A 22878-nucleotide genomic window follows, 5' to 3' on the forward strand; every position below is an offset into this window, starting at 1 on the left:
CCACAAATGGTATGAACATGTAGGTTTCACCATAAATCATCAACAATGCCTTCCATTCAACTAAATAACTTGATGCAACAATAACTCTTAATCTAAATTTGAGAGATATGAAACCATGCTAACATCCAAAACCACACATAGGCTCACCATTTTTCAATGAGTTTGTATTAACTTTGACAACAATTTCACATAAGTCTCCTATTACAAATGAAGTGAGCAAGTCTTATATAGAACTCTTATTACAAATGAAGGGCCTAGATTGATTTAAAATCAATGGCCAAGATTAAGACAACTAAACCCTAATTAGGGTTAGTTTCAACCAACTAGCTAATTGACCAAACTTTATCAAAAACTAGCCAATGGAGAATGAACACCTTCCTTGGCACAAATGCGAGGAAGGATAACAAATGGCAAAATTCCATGCCAACCAGTTCTTCAACAAACTCTCATCTAAAATGATGTGTCCTGTTCTGACCTTCACACATCGCCCTATTGCAAATGGGGACCCCCTTCTTTTTAGGCCCCTGCGGTCTTTTGGCTTTGTTTTTTGGGTCTTCTCGCAATAGTCTCGTCAGTCTCTTTGCTTTGCAAGTGTTTGGGGGATTGAATTGATTAAGTTTGCTTTTCGTTTGAGTGAATTTGATGAAGTCTAGGGCCTGTTTTGTCAATTTTAGGGTTTCTGCCTTTAGTCCTAGATTTTAGGGGTTTCCGTTAGGGTTTTGGAAAAACTAAACATATTGCTGGAATCAGGACCCCTCAAGGAACCTCTCAGTAAAATTTGACAAAAATAAAACTTACTTTTTTTAGTAATTTCTATTTTTATTAAGTTTCTGTTTTAAGTAAGTGCTTTCTTGACCTGTTTTGTCCAAACCCTAACATTTTGAAACACTTACTATTTGGGAAAATCTATTTTGGCAGGTTCATCCTTGAAGAAGTTGAAGACTGAATGTTCTTGAAGATCATTTCTAAATCCGAAAGAGTCGGAAGGCAGACAAGTTGGATAAAAAAAATGGTTTAAGTATGGAACTCATATTGCAGAAGTGGAAAGCATGCAAAATCATTATAAGTCTGGAAATCACATCAAGTCCACATATGGTAGCTTGATCAATGAGAAGCTCAAAAATTCATCTAAGTTCATGAAGAATCCAAGACAAGTGAAATTCCTTCACCCATGCCAAATTGCAATCCAAGGCGCCAAACTCAGGTGGAGATGGAAAGATGAGAAATCAATGAATTTCTTCCTTAGTCAAAATTGCGCCCAAGCATTGTGGAGGGCGCCAAATTGGGGGGTGCAAGGAATCCATGGAAATGTTGAAATTCCATGGCCAAATCAAAATGGCGCCTAAGGATGATGGAGGGCACAAAACCAAGGGAAGCAAGGAAAAAAATCCAAATTTGCTAAATTCGTCTTCATCATTAACAATCCGCCCGAAGCCAGAGAAGGGCGCCAAAATGGACTCTCCAGGGAGAGATGGAAAAAGTATGAATTCCATGCCTTAGTGAAAAATCTGCCCATGCACAGGAAAGGGCGCCAAAACAAGGGAGACAAGGAAAAGATTGCAAAACAAGTGAATTCCTCCTTCAGTACAAAATTCTGCCCTAGGAGGTCAAATGGCACGAAAACTCAATTGTCATGGAAGGAGGGAAGAATTGTGAATTCCTTGGCCATGGTGAAAATCCGCTCCACCACTCAGGAGGGCGCCAAATTTGAGGGGTCAAGGAAGGATGCACAACATAGTGGAATTCCTTCTCCAGGTGAAATTGCTGCCTAGGACATGGAAGGGCACCAAAATGTTGTATGCTTGGAAGGAAGGAAAAATAGTCAATTCCTCCACCTAAGGGAAATTCCACCCAACACTCAGGTAGGGCGCCAAAGGGAGGTGGTGAAGGAAAAGATGAAAAATTGCAAAATTCCTCCTTCATGGATAAATAACACTCAAGGAAGGATTAAGGCGTCAAAGAAGGAGCATCAAGGAAAGTCCAAGATGGAAGGAATTCCATCACAAGGGAGAAATGTCGACTGGGAATTATGGAGGGCGCCAAAGTGGAGTGGTCAGGGAAGAATTGAAGGAATCTTGAATTCCTCCACCTATGTAAAAATCCGCCCATGAGTGAGTCAAGGTGCCAAATGGAGGTAGGAATGGAAAATATGAAAAAGGATGAATTCCCTGCCTTATGAGGAACTGCGCCCTAGGGAAGATTCAAACTCTAAAACTACATTGTCACGGAGAATCAAAGAAAACCATGATATAATGAAATCCACAGAGATGAGCTTCAAAACGACTAAGGCATGGAAGAAGTGCAAAATGATGAAATTGCACCATACAAAAGTGAATTCCACACCCAAGTTGGAAAACTGAGGAAATTGTCTAAGGCATGATCTAAGGCATGAAAATCCAAGGGGTCAAGGAGGAATGGAAAAGCAGAAATCCCCTCAGAATTTTTTTTGAAATTTCCATTTTTAGACACCAAATCTTATCAGAGTCCGAATTTTTTACAGATTTGGAATCATGGGAGAATTCTCTCCCTCCTGGATTTGAAACCTTAATTTGTGGAAAATTCCTATAAAATAGATGTTGAAAAATCATTGAAAATCTCTTCTAGAGCAAGGCAAGTTCAAAAACTTCAAGAAAATACTTCCAGAGTCAGAGATTCTCCCTCTTGAAGTTTTCTCTCTCCAGGGTTTTTTCTCACCAAGTGGCAGCCGAGTCAATGCACGCTGAATTAATGAAGCATCTCTTTGCATGCAGCCGTCACATTTATGGCATTATGGCATTATGGCAGATTCCTTCTGCATGCAGCCGTCACGTTCTGGAGATGATGGTGCATTTATGGCATCATGGGTGATTTTTGCATGAGGTTCATTGTATTTTGGGCATGTTTGATGTAATGGGGTGCATTTAATGCATTGATGGATGCCATTTTTGGGCTTTTAGAATAATTGTATATGGGCTTAGTGGGCATTAATAGCCGATTCCCACCTTGTTGCATCTTGAGTGGGGAATCTTTAGGGTTTGCATGTATTAATGCTAGGAGCCTATATAAAGGGGTGACCCCCCTCATTTGTAAAGGAGGAGAGATTATTGTCTGAGATTGTTGCTGAGGATTGTTGAAGTAGCCAATTTAATACATTGTTTGACTTTGATGGTGTATTCTTGTTCTATTTTAGCAATCTGCATGGTCTTGCTCTCTTCATAGATTAGATTTGCTTTCATGTTATTAGATGGACTGGATTTGATAGGATTGCTTGTTGCAAGATTCATGCTCATGCTTTTGGTGTGCAGGTGATTGTTGCATACTGTGCAAAGTTAGCTTGAGCCCCCCATTATTCGTGTATGTTTCACTTTGATTATCAATAGAGATTGTTCGATTTGATGGTTTCTATTAATGATTTGAAAATCTTTAACACACCCTTTGAAGATTGCACCGCCTTCGTGTAGTTGTGCATTGCTGGCGAAATGAAGCGTGGTTTGATTTTGCATGAGTGATCCCGTCTCTTGTTCTTAGGATTAGATTAGACTCAGCATAGTTATCTCTACCCTATACTCATTTACTTTCAGCATATTTCAAAAATCCAAAAATCCAAAAAATATGGCTTTCATTGCAAATCATTCACATAGAAATCCTTGAACTTGCACGAGTTTGTTATCCTCTTCAAGTGAATACGTAAGGCCCCTTGGGTTAACAACAAACCCATCAATCAATTGAGTCATGCCCACGCATTGAAGGAACCTTGGAGTTGGCCGTTTGAACTTTTTGTGCAATCGTAGCATATAGACTAATTTTGATCAAGAGATGGTAAGGTGACCGTTGGTAACTTTATTCTGTGTTCGACGCTGTTATAAAATACACGTCAACATGTCCCTTATCCCTTTCTCTGCTTGCAAATTCAATGAACTTGGACACAACAAGATTTATTTCTGTCATTGGTACACTTGGTACGATATCCAACTTGTATTCTATGACATCCAAGTCATCAACACGTGGCAAATGTCCTCTCCCATTCCAATTCCTGTCCTCGAAAGCTATCCACAAAGAACATGAATGAATAAGCTTTGTTACAGTGATCTTTCACAATAGGACTTGTAACTTTCAAAAAGTTATTCTGCACCTTGTCTTTCAAATCTTTTACATTCATATCATCTTCACTAACAATTTCCTATCCAAGCATCTTTACAACTGCCATAAATATCTAATGTTGAATTCCTTTGATCACTTCTTCTAGCCGAATACAATTATCACCTATCTTCTCAAAGATTTCCTTTTTTGCTATCAATGCACAATACTAGTGGGCAAAATCATATATGTCCTTCGCTTCTATCACACTTTCATCTATCAAAGTTTGCTTGGGAGTTTCTTTCAACACGTACAAACATGGAACTGTCTTATCTTGCATAATTAGGAAATCTTTCCACAACTGTACCACACTTTGAATCCTATACATGAATGTAGCAACTTTTCCATGTACTTGCACCAATTCTTCCACAAACTTACTGGCTTTGTTAGAAATGCCCTCAATCCATTCTTTTGTTTCCTTAGCTATCATCCTCATTTCTTCAAAACTCTCAATTGATTCTCTTGGAAGAGATATTGGTGGGACAAATGTGTCCTGTTCTTGCCGAACGGGCTTCATCAAGTGTTTTAGGTATTTTTTCAATTGCTGATTCTCTTCCTTCATGATTTTTCTTTTCTTGCTTTTTTTCAATCTTTCCTTAATGACTTTGACAGAATCATTTAGATCTTCAACCTCTTGCTCTTGCGTTGTAGGTCCTAAATCAATTGTCCTTACTTCATATTCTTCAAGAATGATGTCCTCTTTTGCCTTATCAACTTTTGGAAGGACTGCCTGCAATGTGTGAGACCCCAAACTATCTCTTGTGATTTTAGAGAACTTCTTTGTGTTTTTCTTCTCCATAGGTTTACTTATCTGTGCTAAAAATTCATCTAAATCATCCATTGGTTGTACTTCTACCACTGCCTTCTTCTTCATTCGCTCTTTCAACCATTCAGGTATGGTGGATTGTTCCATGCCTTCATCAAATTGTTCACTCTCTTGAATTTCCTTTACTGCTGAAATCATTCCCTCATCAAAATCCTCATCTGGAATGGGAATTTTTGGATCTCTTAAATCCTCAATTGCTATCGTTCTTGGTTCAATGAGACAATCCGCAATAGGAATGTCAATATCCTACGAAGACTCATGTTCCCAATTTTCTTGCTGAACTGATTCCAAAGATGGATCCACATTTTGTTCTTTATGAATTGGAGATCTCAACTCATCTTCCTTTTGTGAGTCATTTTCAGCAACTGATGTCATATTTTTATCTCCCGATGAGCCAATTTCTCTTACTGATTGTAACGTCCCCATGGGATTTATCATAATTCAGTCCCGAGACAACAATTTCAACTTAAGGTGAGATTTGTAATATATATTTATGAATATAATTTTATCAAATCTGAAGACATTTTCATTATAATAATTAACTCAAAATTCTAAAAACAATTCTGAAGAGAGAACATATCTTGATAGCTTTCTCTGATTTGGCAATGGATTTATGCTGGTCATAAATCTCCCATAAAATTGATTACTATCTCCTTACAAATCTGCTATAGAACTTCTTACAATCTCCTTATAAGTCTGTCATAAAATCTTTACAATCTTCTCCTCAAATATGAAATAACTCTCTTATGTAGGGCCCTCTCCAAAACTGGTGTGTATATTTAATCAGATATGTCTTTGTACATTCAAGACACTCTTCTTGTAAGTGATATGTTCTTCACAAATTGATATAATCAATCTCTTTATTAAATATGCATGCACTCTCTTCATAAATCTGCATGTACTCTCTTCATAAATCTGCATGCACCTCTCTAGATCTGCACATTGTATATTTATCACTCAACACTGCCTCTTCTATTAAAGTCTATTGCTGCTTTCATATAATTCTCTTATTAATATTCATTGCTGCACTTCTTTATTTTCTTCTAAAATGATCTTTTTTTCTTTTTATTCCCAAACATCCCCTTTCCAATCACTCTTACCTTGTGATTTTATATCTTTCACATACTCCTTCATAAGAGGTGTGAACTCTTTCCAAGGAGTCATTATTCAAAAGGAGGTGTCCCAATTAGACCAGCTTCATTTTACTTACTAACAAATGTTTTATATTACATAATTATCTTTAAGTGCTGCCTTTCGTTAATCATTAACAAGCTGTATTTAATCTTTATTTGCTTCTAATCACCGCCTTTATGATTAAACATAATCACCGCCTTTGTTGTCTAAATAATCTGTCTCTTGAATGAATCGCTACTCTCTATATCTTCATTGCTTCCCTTTATTAATGCATGGTTGTTCTTAATGAATGGTTTGCTGCCTTTCATGATATAATTTCTCTGTATTAATCACCGCTGTTAGTAATTGCAACACTTTCTATTAATCACTGCACTTAATATCTATGTATGGGCACTTAACATGTTCATAATTGCTACCTTCTTTCTTTCACTCATTAATCATTGTTTCTCCTCAACCTATATTCGTTGTTCCTCAAATTATATTTTCTTCACCATATTATAGTCATATGCCATTCCTCCATACAAATAGCCGCTCTTTGAATCATTAACGTTGTTTTATGCTGTCTTATCATCTCTTTTGCTGACTTTGATCAGTCTAATTTCTTATCTTCTAATCACCTCATTTGTCTAATAAACTGCAGCCATCACATAGTTAATGATGCTGTTATTAATATTAGTTTGCTGATATATATTAAATTGCAGCCAATATATTAATCTCTGAGATTCATTGTCTTTAAGTCGCTGCTCTCTGATAATGAACTTCTAAGAAGTCTCTGCTCTCAATGATAATGAAAGTCTCTTTTTAATGAAATAATCTTTCCTTTTAATTGTAATGTCCCCATGAAGTCGTACTTATAGAATATGAAGTCGTTGCTTCACTAATGCTAATCAACCTTCTTTCTATATACTAAATGTTGTTTGTTCTAAATGTAATGTCCCCTTAATGATTGTTATTAATATTTGTTTCATGGATCTTTCACTGACTTATATAAATCGCATTTGAACTGCTGGCTCTATTGCTACACCATCTTCTCCCAAATGTCAAGTCGATTAGCATGGCTGAATGGTGTCAGCAGCAGATGGTTACTGCTGCCTCATAAATGAAAGATTCGTTTGTTATAGAGATAATCGCTGCATGTGCTGTATGAACGATGGCTGCTTTGTATTTGCCTTATCATCGTTCTCCATGATGTCCACGTTTAGGTGGATTATCGATGTTGCTCTTCATTCAAAATGAATCACTGCTCTTTCCTTGTCTCTGTAATGGTTTATTCATGTCTTCTATCATCTATAAAGATAATACAAGGAGCTTTCTTTTAGTTGTTTGGTTCTAAAGATTTAGCATTTGGATGGGGACATCACATTGATGAGGTACTAGTATATAGCTAGCGAGATTATGGTTCCAAGCTAAAGGGGGAAGTGGTTTCTAGGAGCAGGCAGGTAGACATCCCATTGGTCTTGGGGTGAACCGTACTTAGCACTTAGAAAGAGCACAAAACAAACGTGGCCTTCCTGCCCCCTATCAAGCACCTTGCAGATCCAAATTTATTCATTGCATATCTGGATCAAGAGAGGGCCAGTCCGGTTCAAGAGGCATAAGTAGCAGGGGTAGTTTACCTCGTTGTTTTACCGGTAGATCCTATTGGAGATCGATACCCAGTAGTAGTTCAAGCAGATATTGTTCCATCTTGTCTCGCAACGGAGGATGAACGAGACTAGCTTTACCTGCCCTTTTATAAGACTTAAGTTAGCTTGAATGTAACCTCCCCTGGCCCGGTTTTTAGTGATACCAATAGTAGAATGTGCATTCACCTTTCCTGTGACAGAGACAATCACTCGCACTAAATTTTTCTTATCTACCCGGAGATAAAGCGTTAAATCCTTGCTGGGGGTTTGGCTCTCCATATGATTAGACCTTTTCAGTAAACGTTAATCCGGAAACCATTGTTATGGAAGAATGAGTCATACTTGTCCTTTGTCTCTTTTGTCTTTGTTCTTCACATGCACCCTTCTTTCGTTTTCCTTTTTTAACTTGCGAACTTTTTGCTACATCTTTCCTTTTCCTTGAATTTTTGCCCCGTTGCCTACAACAATCTCTCTTAGTGCTTTCAATCATTTTGTCATCATCGGATGAATGTGACTCCAAATCACCCATCAGTTCATAGGTCAAGGAAGTATTTCTTTCTTTCAACTTGTGGACTTGTTGATCAATCCATCACCTTGTATACTTGAAAACTGGTCTCATCAATGTAGATAAGTCTGATATTTCAGAATTGGACCAATTAATTGGAGGAAGGAGCTTATTCTTTTCTTCTTTGTAATGGACTTGTGAAATATTCCGAGCCAAAATTTTTTTGGTTCTTCAATTTACAAACTCAAATAAATGCACCCGTTAAGGTTAGAGGTTAAACCAAAACGTGCTGAAGCAACTCTAACCAGAATGTACACCAGGATCCCGATGTGGGCAAGGTGTGAGCATTGGTCAGAGGATCTAAAACAAAATGCTTATGCAGGAACTCTAACCAAGAATGGCGCCGGTGATGGCGAGCATATGGTCAGAGGATCTTCTATCTAAATGCTGAAAGGGAACTCGACACCAAGTATGTGCTACCCAATCCAGTGTGGAGTGAGGGGCGACCATATGGCGGAGTAATTACAAATAACAATGCTTGAATGAAATAACTGAATTGCTGAAAGGGACTCAACACCCAGAATGTGCTTTCTAACCCGAACTGGGAAAGTAGCTACCATAGGGCGGAGATGTAACTAATACAATAATTACTGAAAGAAGAACGAGTATTACAATTGGATAAAGCAAGATTATAATTTGCTGTCAGTATTACTGCCAGCTTACACTATGAAAGATGAGATCTTGCAAACAATACAAATCAGCATATAAATAGAGATGTACAATATTAGTGAGTTTCTTTGCTGAGAAGTAAGATTAACGGAAATGGCATTAAACAGATCCAACCTTTTCTCCAGACTTGGACAAATCTTCAATGAAGCATCCACATCGCTTTAAAAGAACTCTCATCACCATCCAATATAGAAAGTGCAGATTTCTCCAAACTGATGTAACAGACCTGCACCTTTCAACAAATAACCAGCAACATAGGATTCCTTGAAATGCTCGGAACTCACTCTTTCCTCATTCAAACTGCTTGATATCTATTGCAAATCACTAATAGAAGGGAGGCGCTAAAACTAAGAGCATAAGACAAACTTAAAATGCAGATTACATGAAATGCACGAATTCCAAGACACCATAAATGGTACGGCCCAGCACAGGGGCGATTTTGCTTTTTAAAATTCAGATCATCTTCAAAAAATCTACAAATTTGCACACAGGGGCGCCTAGCCAAGATGGAAGGAAATAAACAATACCCACAATGAATTTTTTTGTCTTTTTGGATTTATGAATAAAACATCAAATCTGCTGAAGCTAAAATGCCAAAAACCAGAACCCTCTAATATGCAAAAACTGAACCTAAATAGACAAATGCAGATTACAATGCACAAATTTCAATGAACTCACAAACTAGACTAAAATCACCACTAGTTGTTGTCTTACAAACAAGAAGCGATGCCCGAACTAGGAGGCCTTCATTCCTCGAAGCAAACCCAGAGCCAAACCGGCAACATAACAGTACTGTAGACCAAAGATGTGAAATGATGCTCAAAGTCTTCCTTTTATAACTTCCTGTTGGCTTCACGAACCCTAAAATCCACTTCAATATCCAAACCCTAATCCTTTCTCCAAGATGGCATCCTTTTCCTTTCAAGCTTAATATTGATATTTTAATTAAATTCAATACCTTGATAAATGCGCCCACATTAAACTTGCTTTGACTTTGGAAATTAATAAAATAATCTTTAATGAAGGCGCCACCCTCAAAAAGCCCACTTTTCAAAACAACATAAAGTCAATAGACTAGGCCAAGGGGTCAACGTTCGAATATAATATTAAAACGTGACCTTTTAATTAAATATATCAACTTAACTCTTCAATCATGCCCTGAAGCCAATAATGACCAAGTCAAAGATCAGGTCTGAGAAGGGGACATTACAACTTGAACATCATTTCCATCGTCTTCAAGTTGATCGGGCACGGGGAAAAGCTCACATATTATAATCAAACTCACTAACAATCTAATCCATATCCTTTTCTAGATCTTAAACCTGTCTACTGCATTTACCCAATAATCCTCAAGATCAACTCTGTGTTTATATTTTCTTCCATTAATCATTTTGATGCAATGATAAGGATCAAAATTAGATCTTGACCCACAGAGAGAGGATAGAATTGTATTTCCTCATTAGATTTCTCAGCTGCTTGCGCTGAAGGACATGACACAATCATCTTCCCAACCGCAAGAGGAAATGTTACTCCAGCCTTATGCTTGTTCCTTTGAATTTTGTTGTATGTAGACAACTGCCTTGTGACCTTAAGCTATATCATCCTATCAGTGGGATACCTTGGGATTTTGTAAGGAGTCTAAGGACATCTTGCAAATCCCTGAACTCGGATATATGTGAATTTGGGAAACTGAATGTACCACGAGCCAAACTTCTTTACCAAATCCTTAGCTTCTTGTGTTAATCTTTGATGAGTACCTCCTTGTAGAGTTCTATCAATGTACATTGAAAAGGCATCATTTGCTCTTTTAAAATGAGATTTCTCATGTAGATGCAACAGTGGGTAGCAATCATACACCTTGACTTGGTCTTTCTTATTTCCAACTATTCCTTTACATATCTATCCTTTGTACTTGTAACTTCTTGCCAATGCATAGACAACATACGAACTCATGTAGAAGGGTTGAGTGCGTTCCAAATTCCTCAACTGCATTATCACTGATGATTTTAGCCCAATTTATCATTTTCACTCTAGTTGTGATTTCCTCAATGAAATAGAACATCCACAACTCAAAAATAGAAGCCTAAGGGGTTCCCATAACTCGGTTCAACAAAAGGATAAGGTCTCCATATTGTTCTTTGAAATCAATGCGCAAGAGCTTCTTTGGCATCCTAGAGTAATGACCCCTAGGCCTTTCTAACCACTGACTATTAATTATTTCTGCACAAGATTCAGTCTTTGCATCATAAGTCTTCATTGCAGCCTCCTTTGATTTTTAAATTGTAGATTGATGATCAAGAATTCCAAATGCTTCCTTGATTGCCACTTCTTCAAGATATGCTAATACTATTCCATTAGGAGCCTGTATTTGCCTATCTTGAGGGTGGTTATGTTTGGCTCACTCCACCATCAGTTCATTGCATTGCACCACAGAGGGAAAACCAGCTGCTTGTACAATTCCATTGGGCATCATCTTCCTTGCTATTGTTGATGGTAAACATCCATTAAGTCCATACATCCGCTTCTTGAAGTCTCCAACGTCCACATGTCCAAGGTTGGTATCTCCAACTTTCTTCCATTTTGAACCGATCTTGGACTTGGGCAATACTCCCTTGTAGTCGTACTTCATTTGAGCCTTTCGAGAGATACCTCCTGGGGCTGACATCTACCCCTGAAAATTAAAAAACACTTTAAATTACAAGGATGCAAATACGCAAGGACACCATAGAAACATACAAAGGCAAGATATGATTGTCTTGAAATCATAAGGAGTTTGATGAATTGACACAATTAGAATTTCACAAGCCTTGTCAACAAAATCATGAAAATGATATCTCAATCAAAAAGTAAGGATTAATATGTTTGGAATTCTGATTCATTTATCTTTGAAAACTATCTCTCTTACCCTCAAAATGCACACTTCATTGACCTTCAAGCTGTATTTCAGTTGATTGTAAGCACAATAATGGACAGAATTCGCTCAAATTAGGTCACTTGGCGCTTCCCTAAGGCTGGAAATTCAATCTCCTCAAGTCTGATTTTGGAAAATCAGAACTAGATCTGTGAGAATTCACCCAAATCTGAGACAAATTCGCACCAAACTTGGGCAAAATAGATGGAGGAAAATCTGAAATTAACCTCAAATCAAGTCCTTGCTAAATTCACATCAAATTGAGGTAAAAAAGGATGAAGGTAATTCTGAAATCCACTTGCAACTTAGCCTTCACTCAGATTCACAGAAGGTCTATCATAAATTTGCCTCAACATGGCTTGGAATGGATCACAAAAGCACTTGAATTCACCTTTAAATCTGCTCTTGACAAAATCGCTCCAATCTTACTTGCAAATTTGCTCAATATAATGATCAAATTTGCCCAAACAATTGGCTGATCTAGGACAATTTCGCTCTGCTCTTCAAATTGGATTTGAAATGTTTGGAATGTTTAAAACGATTTCCCCTTCATCCTCTTAAATAGGAGCTAACACTAAGAGACACACACTTTCACCCTTCAGTTTCTGCTTTTCAAATTTTAAATTGCTTCATTAAAACATAACAAGCCGGCTGCCTTTTGGGGTTTAAAAAGTCAGGGCGACTTTGGAAAAGTTTTGCACTATGTGCAAGGGTGGAGTTTAAAGCAATTTTGCATGATCGGACTTCATTGAAGTTTTGCATTGTGTCAAGGTCGAAATTTGAAGCGATTTTGCATTCCTCCAGTGTGGCGGACTTCACACAAGTTTTGTTGCATTTTTCATGGTGGACTTTGCTTAAGATTTGCAATTATGCTAAGTTGGACTAAGATTTTGATTTTGCAATTTCCCAAGTCGAACTTTGAATAGATTTTGTATTGTGAAGTTGGACTTGCTTGAATGATTCACATCATTGGGTCGGACTTTATGACTAGATTGCATTCCTTGATTGGAGTTTGCGACCATTTTACTGTCTCTCATGGCTTTTAGGAGTTCTAATCAGTTTTGCATTGATCCAGGTTGGAGTTTCAATCAGTTTTGCATTGATCAAGATTGGATATTAGGAAAATTCAACACCTTTCTCACCAGGGTCGTAGTTTGCTTAAGATCTACATTTTTCACACCTTAAGAGGGTTGAGTTCAAGAAGGATTCTCACTATTGTCAAGTTGGACTTTGATGAGACTTCAACAGTCTACACACCAAGGTTGGAGTTCTTGAAAGTTTTACAATGATCAACATTTACCTTAGTTCAAAATCTCTAATTTGCTCATTCACTTAGACATAAGTGCAACATTAAAACTTGACAACCTTGACATTACACAGACACTTGGCATTTTGACAACAAATCAACAATGTTGACAACCTTGACATTACACAGACACTTGGCATTTTGACAACAAATCAACAATGTTGACAACATATCGACAATATTGACAACATTTTACAAAATTGTCAATATTGTGCATCTCGCTTCCACCCCTCAATCTTAACCACCCTTCATTAATGCTAGCTCAGGTTGCAAACTTAATCAAATTTTGAAAGTGAATTGCCTCCAGAGATCAAAACTACTGCCAAACTAACAAAAACCTATGTAATGTCCCCTTTGTAAGAGACCTTAGTTTTGCCCTAGATATGATTTACAACCAATAGGAAGACGGTTAGAAGGAAGAAAGGGATACCTTTAATTTTTGTAGGAATAAAGACTTGCAAAACAAAGTTAGGAAACATTCTACTGATAATGCTACATAAAGAAGTAATCATAACAACAACTACAACTAAACAAAGGAAGATTGATGTATCAAATTAAAGGAAACAAGTAAACACATATTCAATTGGAAACATGAATCATGAAATCTTATGCACAGTGGGCTTTTATGGATTCTCGATAGGGTGTCTTGATCGACTGTTCCCCCTTATCAGCCCTGACCCGATAGGGTATCTTAATCAACCATTCCCCCTATCAAGTCAGCCCGGATAGGGTGTCCTATCAAACCATTCCCCCTATCTTGCCACATGTGATAGGGTGTAATAAACCATTCCCCCTATCTTTCCACATGTGATAGGGTGTCTTGATGAACCGTTCCCCCTATCTTTCACATATGATAGGGTGTCTTGATAAACCGTTCCCCCTATCAATATTATAATCATCATAGAATGATAATTGATTAACAGTGCTCAGATTTGAAGTTACAATATGAATCAGTTTACAGTACTCAGATTATTTAGTACTCATATTATTAAATTTAGTACTCAGATTATTAAATTATATTATTCAAATTGTTTAGTACTTAAATTACTAAATTATAGTATTCAGACTATTAAGTTATATTGCTCAAATTATTGTATGCCCAGATCAATATGCAGAAGTATGCTTAGCAGCACTATCATTATTACTATATAATATCATTAGTGATCAGATTCGTTGTTTGATGCAGAAGGTATCGTTGCTTAATGTTAAGTCAATGTTATAGATTTTCCTTATTATTATGTGTGAATAATTGATGCACATTTTGTGTTCAATACCTTAGAATCTCAATTCTGATATGACTGGGCTGTATGTATAAATAATGGCAGGGAGGCAATTTATTACTTACCTGTCTTTGTGTGCCAGCCAAGTCCAACGATGCCTGTCTGGTCTTCTTGATAATCGCGATCCCTTTTTTATCTCCCTATATATTCTGTAGGAAGAGGAGGGTGGTATTTATTCTCCTCGTACTTGTAGAGGAAAATATATCTCGAAAGGTTGCCTCTTTTGGTGGCAGTGACCCCTTTGAAAGGTCGCTGCCCCTTCCTTGCTATTCTGTAGTTTATGTAACCAATAGTTATTATCATTAGTGCCCATTAATGCCAACAATAAATTAATAGTTAAAGTAAAACCATCAAATGTTATAATAATTAATAATTTAATGGTAATCTCTGGTAATTATAAAATATACATAAACATTTCCCAATCTGGAAAAAGATGAGGGATATAACACTCTAGAAAACCACTAGACACCTAAGCATAAGAGGGGGTCCCCATTTGCAATGGGGCGATGTATGTTTAGGTCACAATAGGAGGCATGCCAAATAGAAGGACACAGTAATGCAAACAATTTCAATGATCAGGTGTGTAAAGGAGAGAGTGCGTGCTTTTGTAAAGTAGAATTTTGAAAGAATTTGAATCCAATCTTTCGGTGCATGCCTATACAAAGCATATATACTTCTAAAAGAACTTCCAATGAATTAGGCACGTGTGGCACCAGTAAAACACTCCTTACATTAGTTAAAAGTTCAATGTGCCTGTCTACTGCAGTTATTGAAAAATAAAGAATAAAACATTGCTGTGTTTAGAGGCATCCTCAGCTATAGCAGGAGTTGCCTATTTTAATGGGATGCGACTTTTGAAAACTAGAAAAAGTTATTAATATAAGGTACATTGCCACACAAAAAGCAGAAGCAACTATTCACAAACAACAGCATCAATATTAAAGACAGCAGAAACTAACTTTGAACTAATACAAAAGGCAGTTTTGATTTTTAATCTTAGTCACAAACAGCAGCAGAAAACAAGTTCTCAATCCTTATCAGGAGGTACAGCAGGTTAAGGGCAGATGCAGCAGTCAATAAGCAGAATTCTATTGCTTCCTGCAGCAGGTATAATAGATGGAGGTGCTACAGTAGATTAAATATCATAAAATTGTGTTTTGGGAGGCATATATCATTCAAAGTAGCAGCTGTAGAAGGTTGTTTTTGAAGAAAAGTTGTAATAACAGCAGTTGTAGTAGGCATTTTTGCTTTCTTACATTTTTCTCTTGAAATTTGCAAACTTTTGAGTTGAAGAAAACAAAAATTATCATAATGAGCAACATAAACCATCTAAAACGGAGGTTAGATTGGTAATTTTACACTCAGAGATGGATTATTCAGCTCTCTTTGGAGATGCCCTTGTTCCTTGTTCATGGATACTCTGAGGTGTGGGAAACAGATTTAGGTGACATTTCCTAGAGTGTTTCAACCTTGGAGAGAAAATCAGAGAAGGAAGAAACTAATGGATTGTTGCTTTGTTCAATTAGGATCGTTTCCAATTGCCATGCAAAGCTTAGAATTGGTTCTAGCTGGTGTAAAGCACTATGATTTTGAAAAGAGAGAAATAAGGTCCGTTGATGAATGTGTTTTGTCTAGCCTCAAATTAGACGACATGGAATTAATTTTGTCCGCAAAATGAAATTTGTCTGTGAGGGAAATTTGTTCACGAGGGAAAGTGGAGAAAGTTGAAAAATTGAACAAAGAGAAGTTGGAAAAAGTGGAGAAAATGCCCGTGAGGGAAAGTGGAGAAAATTGGAAAATGAACAAAGTTGCAAAAGTGAGAAAGTTTCCTTAGAAGCACATTTGAAAATAAGAAAGTTATGGCTGAATCACGTGGTGGAATGTCAAAAGCAACTTTCCAAGTGTTGGTTAAAATTAAAAGAAATCAATTTTGCCCAAGAATTTGGGTCTAGGTGAGTTCAAAGACGAATTTGCAATTATGATCACTCTTCTCAATCAAATCATCTATCAAAAAGAAGCTCATAAATTTAAGTCATGAATGTTATTATCTCATGAGAACAATATGTAACAATAACGAGCATGTTGATTGGTTTGCCTTGATTAGTGATTGCTTACATTGTGAATAGTTTACAAAGTTTGAATAGGCCCATGAGTTCCGAATGGCGTCCTTTTTTGTGTTTGATGGTTCGTCATGACACTTTCTCAGGACTAAACATTGTGAAGTCGTATCAACACATTCACATAAATAAGCATTTCTCTTAAGTGGAATATACCAAGTCCCTCAAATACTACAAAAGGTTGAATGATGTGTTCTTTCTGCATTCAATAAGGGAGTTGGAGAAAGGGCAAGAGTTGTCATATTTGATAGGGTGGATTGGTATATTGAGTTCTCGACATTCAATTATATTCTAGTATTTGGATTAACATCCCACATGTACATGTTACCAAATAGCCAAGTGATGAGGTAGTATTCATGCAGTACCTTTTATAGGGGTTTGAAATACATTTTCTTTGTAGGGGAAGATATAGGCTTGGAGTAGGTTTCTTAATTCAATTAGGAATATACAAGTGTAAGATGACAGTGGATTCCAAGTTCATGGATGAGGAAATGACCAGGTTCAACTTGAAGTTTCTCCATGAAAATTTCATATGTGACACTAAGGGCATTGTGCAATCAAGGTTGGGAATCATATATATTGTTGTTCCAAAAATTGAAGATTATTGGGCTAATTGTGTTGAGTTTGAAGTGTGATAATGGGATTTTAGTTGTTTGGATGGTTTGTTAGTTTGTTAATTTTTTTTCAAGGATGTAGAGAGGATTTTAGAAGATGAACATGATCTCTTATGACTACGGTTCATAAAGAATAAGATGGATCAGCTACCCTTGCTCTTGTTCAAATGGTTGAGAAAGAGATTTCTTCAAATTAGGAAGGAGTAATATTGTTTTGATACGCAAGTTTTTCAGTTAAAAAATGATGAGAAAATCAATAATACCAAAGGAGAAAAACCTAGTTTGGAGGTGCTAGTAGGAAAAACACTTCCTCCATGGAAACCATTGATTAAAATAAAAATAAATGACAAGGATGTAAAGGAAAAGGAGCAAAAAAATAGAGAAAGTAATCCAAAAGAAGGATTTGAGGGAGATGCAAAGGACAATAATTAGTTTTTCCGTGTCGATTCAACACAAGTAGCCTATATTGACTTATATTCCCCTTTCATTGATGAGGGAATCTTCCTAAAATTAATTTTCGGATTCGTCATGCGAATTCCGTTTAAATACATTGATGATGGAGTCATCTGTGTCTTGGATGAAGTTCGAGGGGAATTCCAATAGCTAATAAGGGAAAAGTTCGGCAAGGACCAACAATTGGACAAAATGTGTTTTTTGAATACTTCTAGAAGGCAGAAAAAGAACTAAGTTTTTTTGAAAAACTGGTTTCTGAAGTTGGGTTTGCTCTCCAACTTAGATTGTATAACTAGATTTGGTGTTGGTGATAGGAGAAGTCAAGGTGGATTGACTCCTGTAGAGTTTGCAGAATATTTCAGCATTAAGAAATTCTAGTGGAGATGCTCAGTAGCTATTTTTAGCCCAATTCGCTACTTTGAGGAAGATCTGATTTTGGGAGAGATTGCTGTTTTTGGGGCAAATATATTCTTAGTTTTCTTGTGCAAATAGTATCAACTTTGGGTAATATGTTTTTAGTTTTGTAATAATCTCAACTATTAGTTTTTCTGATACATTGCATGTTTTAGATTTGTTTCTAGTGGCTAAGATTAGTTTACAGTAAATTTTTTTATGTAAAACTATTCCTAGGATAGAAACAGTAGTCAAATTGTTTTATTTATTTTTGTGCAAGTCTTATAAATATTATAAATAAGTGCCTTTAGCACTTCATTGGTTAATGGCAATTTTCAAGCTTTCTTATTGCTGAAATTGCCACTCACAAAGTTATTATTATTTATTCTTGCAACTGTTTATATTATGAGTTGACTGTCTTCAATGATCTTAGCAAGTTTTCTATTGTTAAAGTTATTGGAAAAAGTATTGTGGTATTGTATAGTTGAAAAACTCGCATAAAACTCACGAGACTCACGAGCCCTAGCTTGCCGTGAGTCACTCACCATTAAACTCACGGACAAGTTTCAGAATGGCTCGCAGCGATGAAAACTAGTAAAGTCATTAAAACTCGCAAAAAATTGCTGAAAAACTCAGCGCTACCAAAGAAAATTAAAACTTAAGGGTTTCGTTAAAGATAAAATCCTTGTGTATAAAAATGACCACAGTATATGCTGAAAATGAAACCCTTCTTTGTAAACTCGTGATTTCATCTCTTCAAAACTGGTGATGGACGAAATTGGTGATTCTATCTATTCTTCCAACTTGTCGATTTCCTTGCGAAGTTTTGTTTGCTCATTGTGAATAAAAAGAATTACGTAAACTGTAATACTTTTAATTCATAATGTATTTATTCTATGCTTTGTAATAATAATAAATGTAATACATATTATGATAAGTTAATATATTATGAATTCCGTAATCATGGTGAGCGAAATGTGATTCTATGTATTTATTTGGTAATGTATATTATGACTCGGACTCGGCTCTGACTCAGCAAGGCTGACTCGACTCGTGACTCGGCTCGGACTCGGCAATGACTCGGCAATATAAGAAAACCCTTGAAATTTAGAGATTTTTAACGATTTAAAACTTGTTTCATACACCCATTATTGAATTAAGCTTAAAGACACTATAACATCATCAAATAGAAGCTAATTTGATCACATACATAAACATACATCCATCACATGCGTAGAAATGTAAATTGTAGCTGAAGGAATTAGAAAACATAGATATATAGAGTTATAAATGTTGTCCAATGTATATAAAATCCATGACTTCAAATGTTCCCAAACATATATGTAACTGTAAAGTGTAAACAAAAACAAGTCTATGGCTCAGGCTCTAGCTCAGCCTCGTCTATCTGCCTCCTAGAAAGGCGTCTAAGGTAGGTCCTGGATGACTGAGTAGCCATAGTCTCTGCTTGTGATGTGCCAGTCTGAGTAGCCATAGGTGTTGGGGACGAGGGGACGTGTTTCCGAGACGGGGGGACCAAGGGCCTAAATTTGGGGACGGCAAGGGGACGGCGACAGGGGGGTGGCGGGGTGGTGGTGCTGATATAGTTATACATATACATATAGTACTTGAAAAACTAGTTTTGAAAAGATGTATGACAGTATTATAGTATAAGAATTACATTTTCAAATGAGACTATAGGAAATTTGAAATACTAAATCTAAATACCAATTACCAAGATTTCTAAGTTGCGTTGTTATATGGAGCCTAATCAGAGTCAGAGGTTAGATTTTCCCTACTTCTATCGGCGCGGTTTCCCCCTATATTTTTCAACGGGGGTTTGGGGGCAGTGCCCCCAACTTGGGGTCAAGGGGCAGCGCCCCTTGCGCGTTCCCTGTCGCGATACAGGGCGGGGTCGAGGGGCAGCGCCCCGCGAGGCCAAAAATACTTTTATTGTTTTCTAAAGGCATCGGGTGTTATAAGAAAGGGAAATGGCGAAAAAAGTCATTAAAAAATGTTATGTTTTTTTTTTTTTTTAACTGCACTTTATTAAGTGACTCCAGCCGGGTCACGACCCTCAGACTCGGCGAGTCAGGGAATGACTCGCCTGACTCGGCGAGTCAGGCGAGTCACGCCCTCTGACCCGTCCGAGCCCGGGTCAGGGTCACCGTGACCCGGCAGGGGTCACCCGGCCCGCTGACTCGCGTGACTCGCGTGACTCGCCGCGAGTCACGGAACTCTGGGTTGAATAAACATTTGGAAATATATTTAATTTTTAATTTTTAATTAATATGTTTATTTTTTAATATATATATTAATTTATAATTAATATATGTAATTTTAAATATGTATATTAATGTATAATTAATATATGCAATTTTTAATATATATATATCAATATATATTTTCTTTTCAATTTATAATAAATTCTTTATATTTGTGAATCAATAATATTTTCTACAAATTTGGTGTATATGTATGTTTTTAAGAATATTTTAATTAATATATGTAATTTTAAATATGTATATTAATGTATGATTAGTATATGTAATTTTTAATATGTATATCAATACATATATTATTAATTAATTCTCTATATTTGGAAATCATTAATATTTTCTACAAATTCAGTGTATATATATGTGTTTTTAAGAATATTTTAAGAAATTATATATTTTCAAATGTTCGATAAATTTGCTGAGTTATTGCCGATTTTTTCTTGAGTTTTTTGGCGACTTCTGATTTTTTAAAATTCTCGGGCCAGTTGCGTGATTGCCAAGTCCAAGTTTTTCAACTATGTAATTTATACAATCATTCATACTTGATTCATAATTTATGTTTATGTCCTTGTGTTTGTTCACTATATCTTACTTTGTTTAATTTATAGTTTTCAATCTTTGCATTTAATTGAAAATCATAAACGTCTTTTATTCATGTTAGTTTATTTACTTGAATAGATAGGTTTATACAATTTTTTTTTAATCTAGTGTGAATACATTAAAAATGCTTTGTGCTCTAGACTGAAACAGAAAAAGAAAAAGAAAAAGATAGGTCTTAAATTCAATTTGTTTGTATCGCATACTTGAAAAATATTTTAATTCTAAGTTAAATGGAGCTTCCCCTACTAATTTGAAGAATGATTTACTGTACACGCTGTTTCATTTTGTGTCACATCGAAAAGTGTCAATTAAAACACTAGCAATGCACAAAGCACATCTTTTATTACATTTTTGTTGTTATATTTTTTGTCATATAATATAGTTTTGTATAGTTTATAAATATTTTTGTTTTCTAGAAACCGGTAATTATTTGTAGATTTTGATATTTAATTTAATTCCTATCCATGCTGAATGGTGATACTTGTACTCAGTCATTTTGACCACTGTATAGGATTGATTTCTTTTTTTTCCAAGCATCTGACAATACATGATTTCTTGTTTTGTTTCTTCAGTGGTGCATAGACAGTTTCCATTTCTCAACATTGAGAGCCTAAGGAATTTTGTGCATACACTATTTCTATCTTGCAATTTTCTTATTCTGAGAGCCTAAGGAAAACTGTGCATACTCTATTTCTAGCTTATAATTTTCTTATGTTGTGATTTATGCTTTTTTTTTTCCCATTGCAGTAGAAGAAAGGAAGAGGCTTCATGTCCGACTCAAATTACCCTTAGATCGGCCAATGGTACGAGCTGCAAATGCTTTTATACTTGCAAGCACTGATGCTGCTTCAGGCACTTACACCACAAGAAAGGGTAATCTCTTCTTGCATTACATTTAGATTAAGTTCAATTTGAACAATTAGATGATGCTATCAATGTTTATAACTGAGTATATTTTCAGTCCCCATTTTCATATGAATATTGTACATCATCTGAAGCCAATTGATATTGTTCCCATATGCAAGTCACATGTTAACTATAGGTTTTTTGATTCAACAAAAAATGATGTATCTTTAATGCATAGGAGTTGCACCTAAATGGTTATTTATTAGACCTGTCTGAGAGGTTGTTTCTCTTCATGGCATTAGGTAGTTAGAACTTAGCTAGTCTTTTTGTGATATGCTCATAAATTTTGATAATGCATGGAGTATGGCCTGACATCTTCAATGCCATGTTCTTATTATAGCTATGGTTGAAAGTGCAGGCACAATGCGGCTAACCAATGTGCACATTGGCCTTTCAAGCAGTGGGCGTGAGTTGATTTGTTGTGTTTTTGTTATATTATATCCTAACAAACTCTACATTCAAAGGCTGACTTCATAAATGGAAAAATGAAATCCCTAATTTAAAAATTTGAATTCTTTGTCATTAAGCTATACATGTATCTAGAATTTTTAGACTACATATGAGTCCCTTAGGAGGGTTTTATTGTGAAATAGTAAATGATTTTTTTACTAATATTTTGTGTGCTCACATGTGCCTACAGTTGCTGGGGGACAAATGAGTTTGGTAGAAGGTTCTTATGAATACTACCATTATCTTCAAGATGGCCTTGATGACAATGTATGATCCTATTATGCATCGTTTTTCTTGCTAGCTACCTCTCTTCCACCTCTCTCCCTCATTTTGTTAGCCTAGAAAGCTCTTCTTGTGTAGACAAGGGTTGATTTATTGTAATTATCATTTTTGTCATTGCAAGCTTGCCCTAGCTAGGATTTCCAATTTTAAAATAAAATCAAATCCTTTATGCATGCATTAATAGCACGAAATCTCCACAAATTGTGGTTATTGGATACTATTGATGTTTGTTTTATGCACATGCAAGCATCAGAATAAAATACCAAAGTACTTTACCCTCTCTTGAACAAAATCACCTCAGATGCTAAGGGTAAGATCAACTAAAATGATTCCAAGGTTTCTACAGTCAGGTCTT

At 36.1% G+C, this 22878-nt stretch overlaps 1 protein-coding gene across 4 annotated transcripts in view; it reads left to right on the forward strand.

Moving 5' to 3' along the window:
* The window catches only part of LOC131075892 (probable Ufm1-specific protease), a 206937-nt gene that overhangs the window by 33877 nt on the left and 150182 nt on the right, over window positions 1-22878 (forward strand). For all 4 annotated transcript variants that reach the window (XM_058012829.1, XM_058012831.1, XM_058012830.1 and 1 more), the window contains exons 7-9: window positions 21633-21758; window positions 22150-22197; window positions 22432-22508. In XM_058012829.1, coding sequence (XP_057868812.1) covers window positions 21633-21758; window positions 22150-22197; window positions 22432-22508 — 251 coding nt within the window. The remainder of the gene's footprint in view (window positions 1-21632; window positions 21759-22149; window positions 22198-22431; window positions 22509-22878) is intronic.

The sequence above is a fragment of the Cryptomeria japonica genome, chromosome 3, assembly GCF_030272615.1.
Source record: "Cryptomeria japonica chromosome 3, Sugi_1.0, whole genome shotgun sequence".
NCBI classification, from domain to species: domain Eukaryota; kingdom Viridiplantae; phylum Streptophyta; class Pinopsida; order Cupressales; family Cupressaceae; genus Cryptomeria; species Cryptomeria japonica.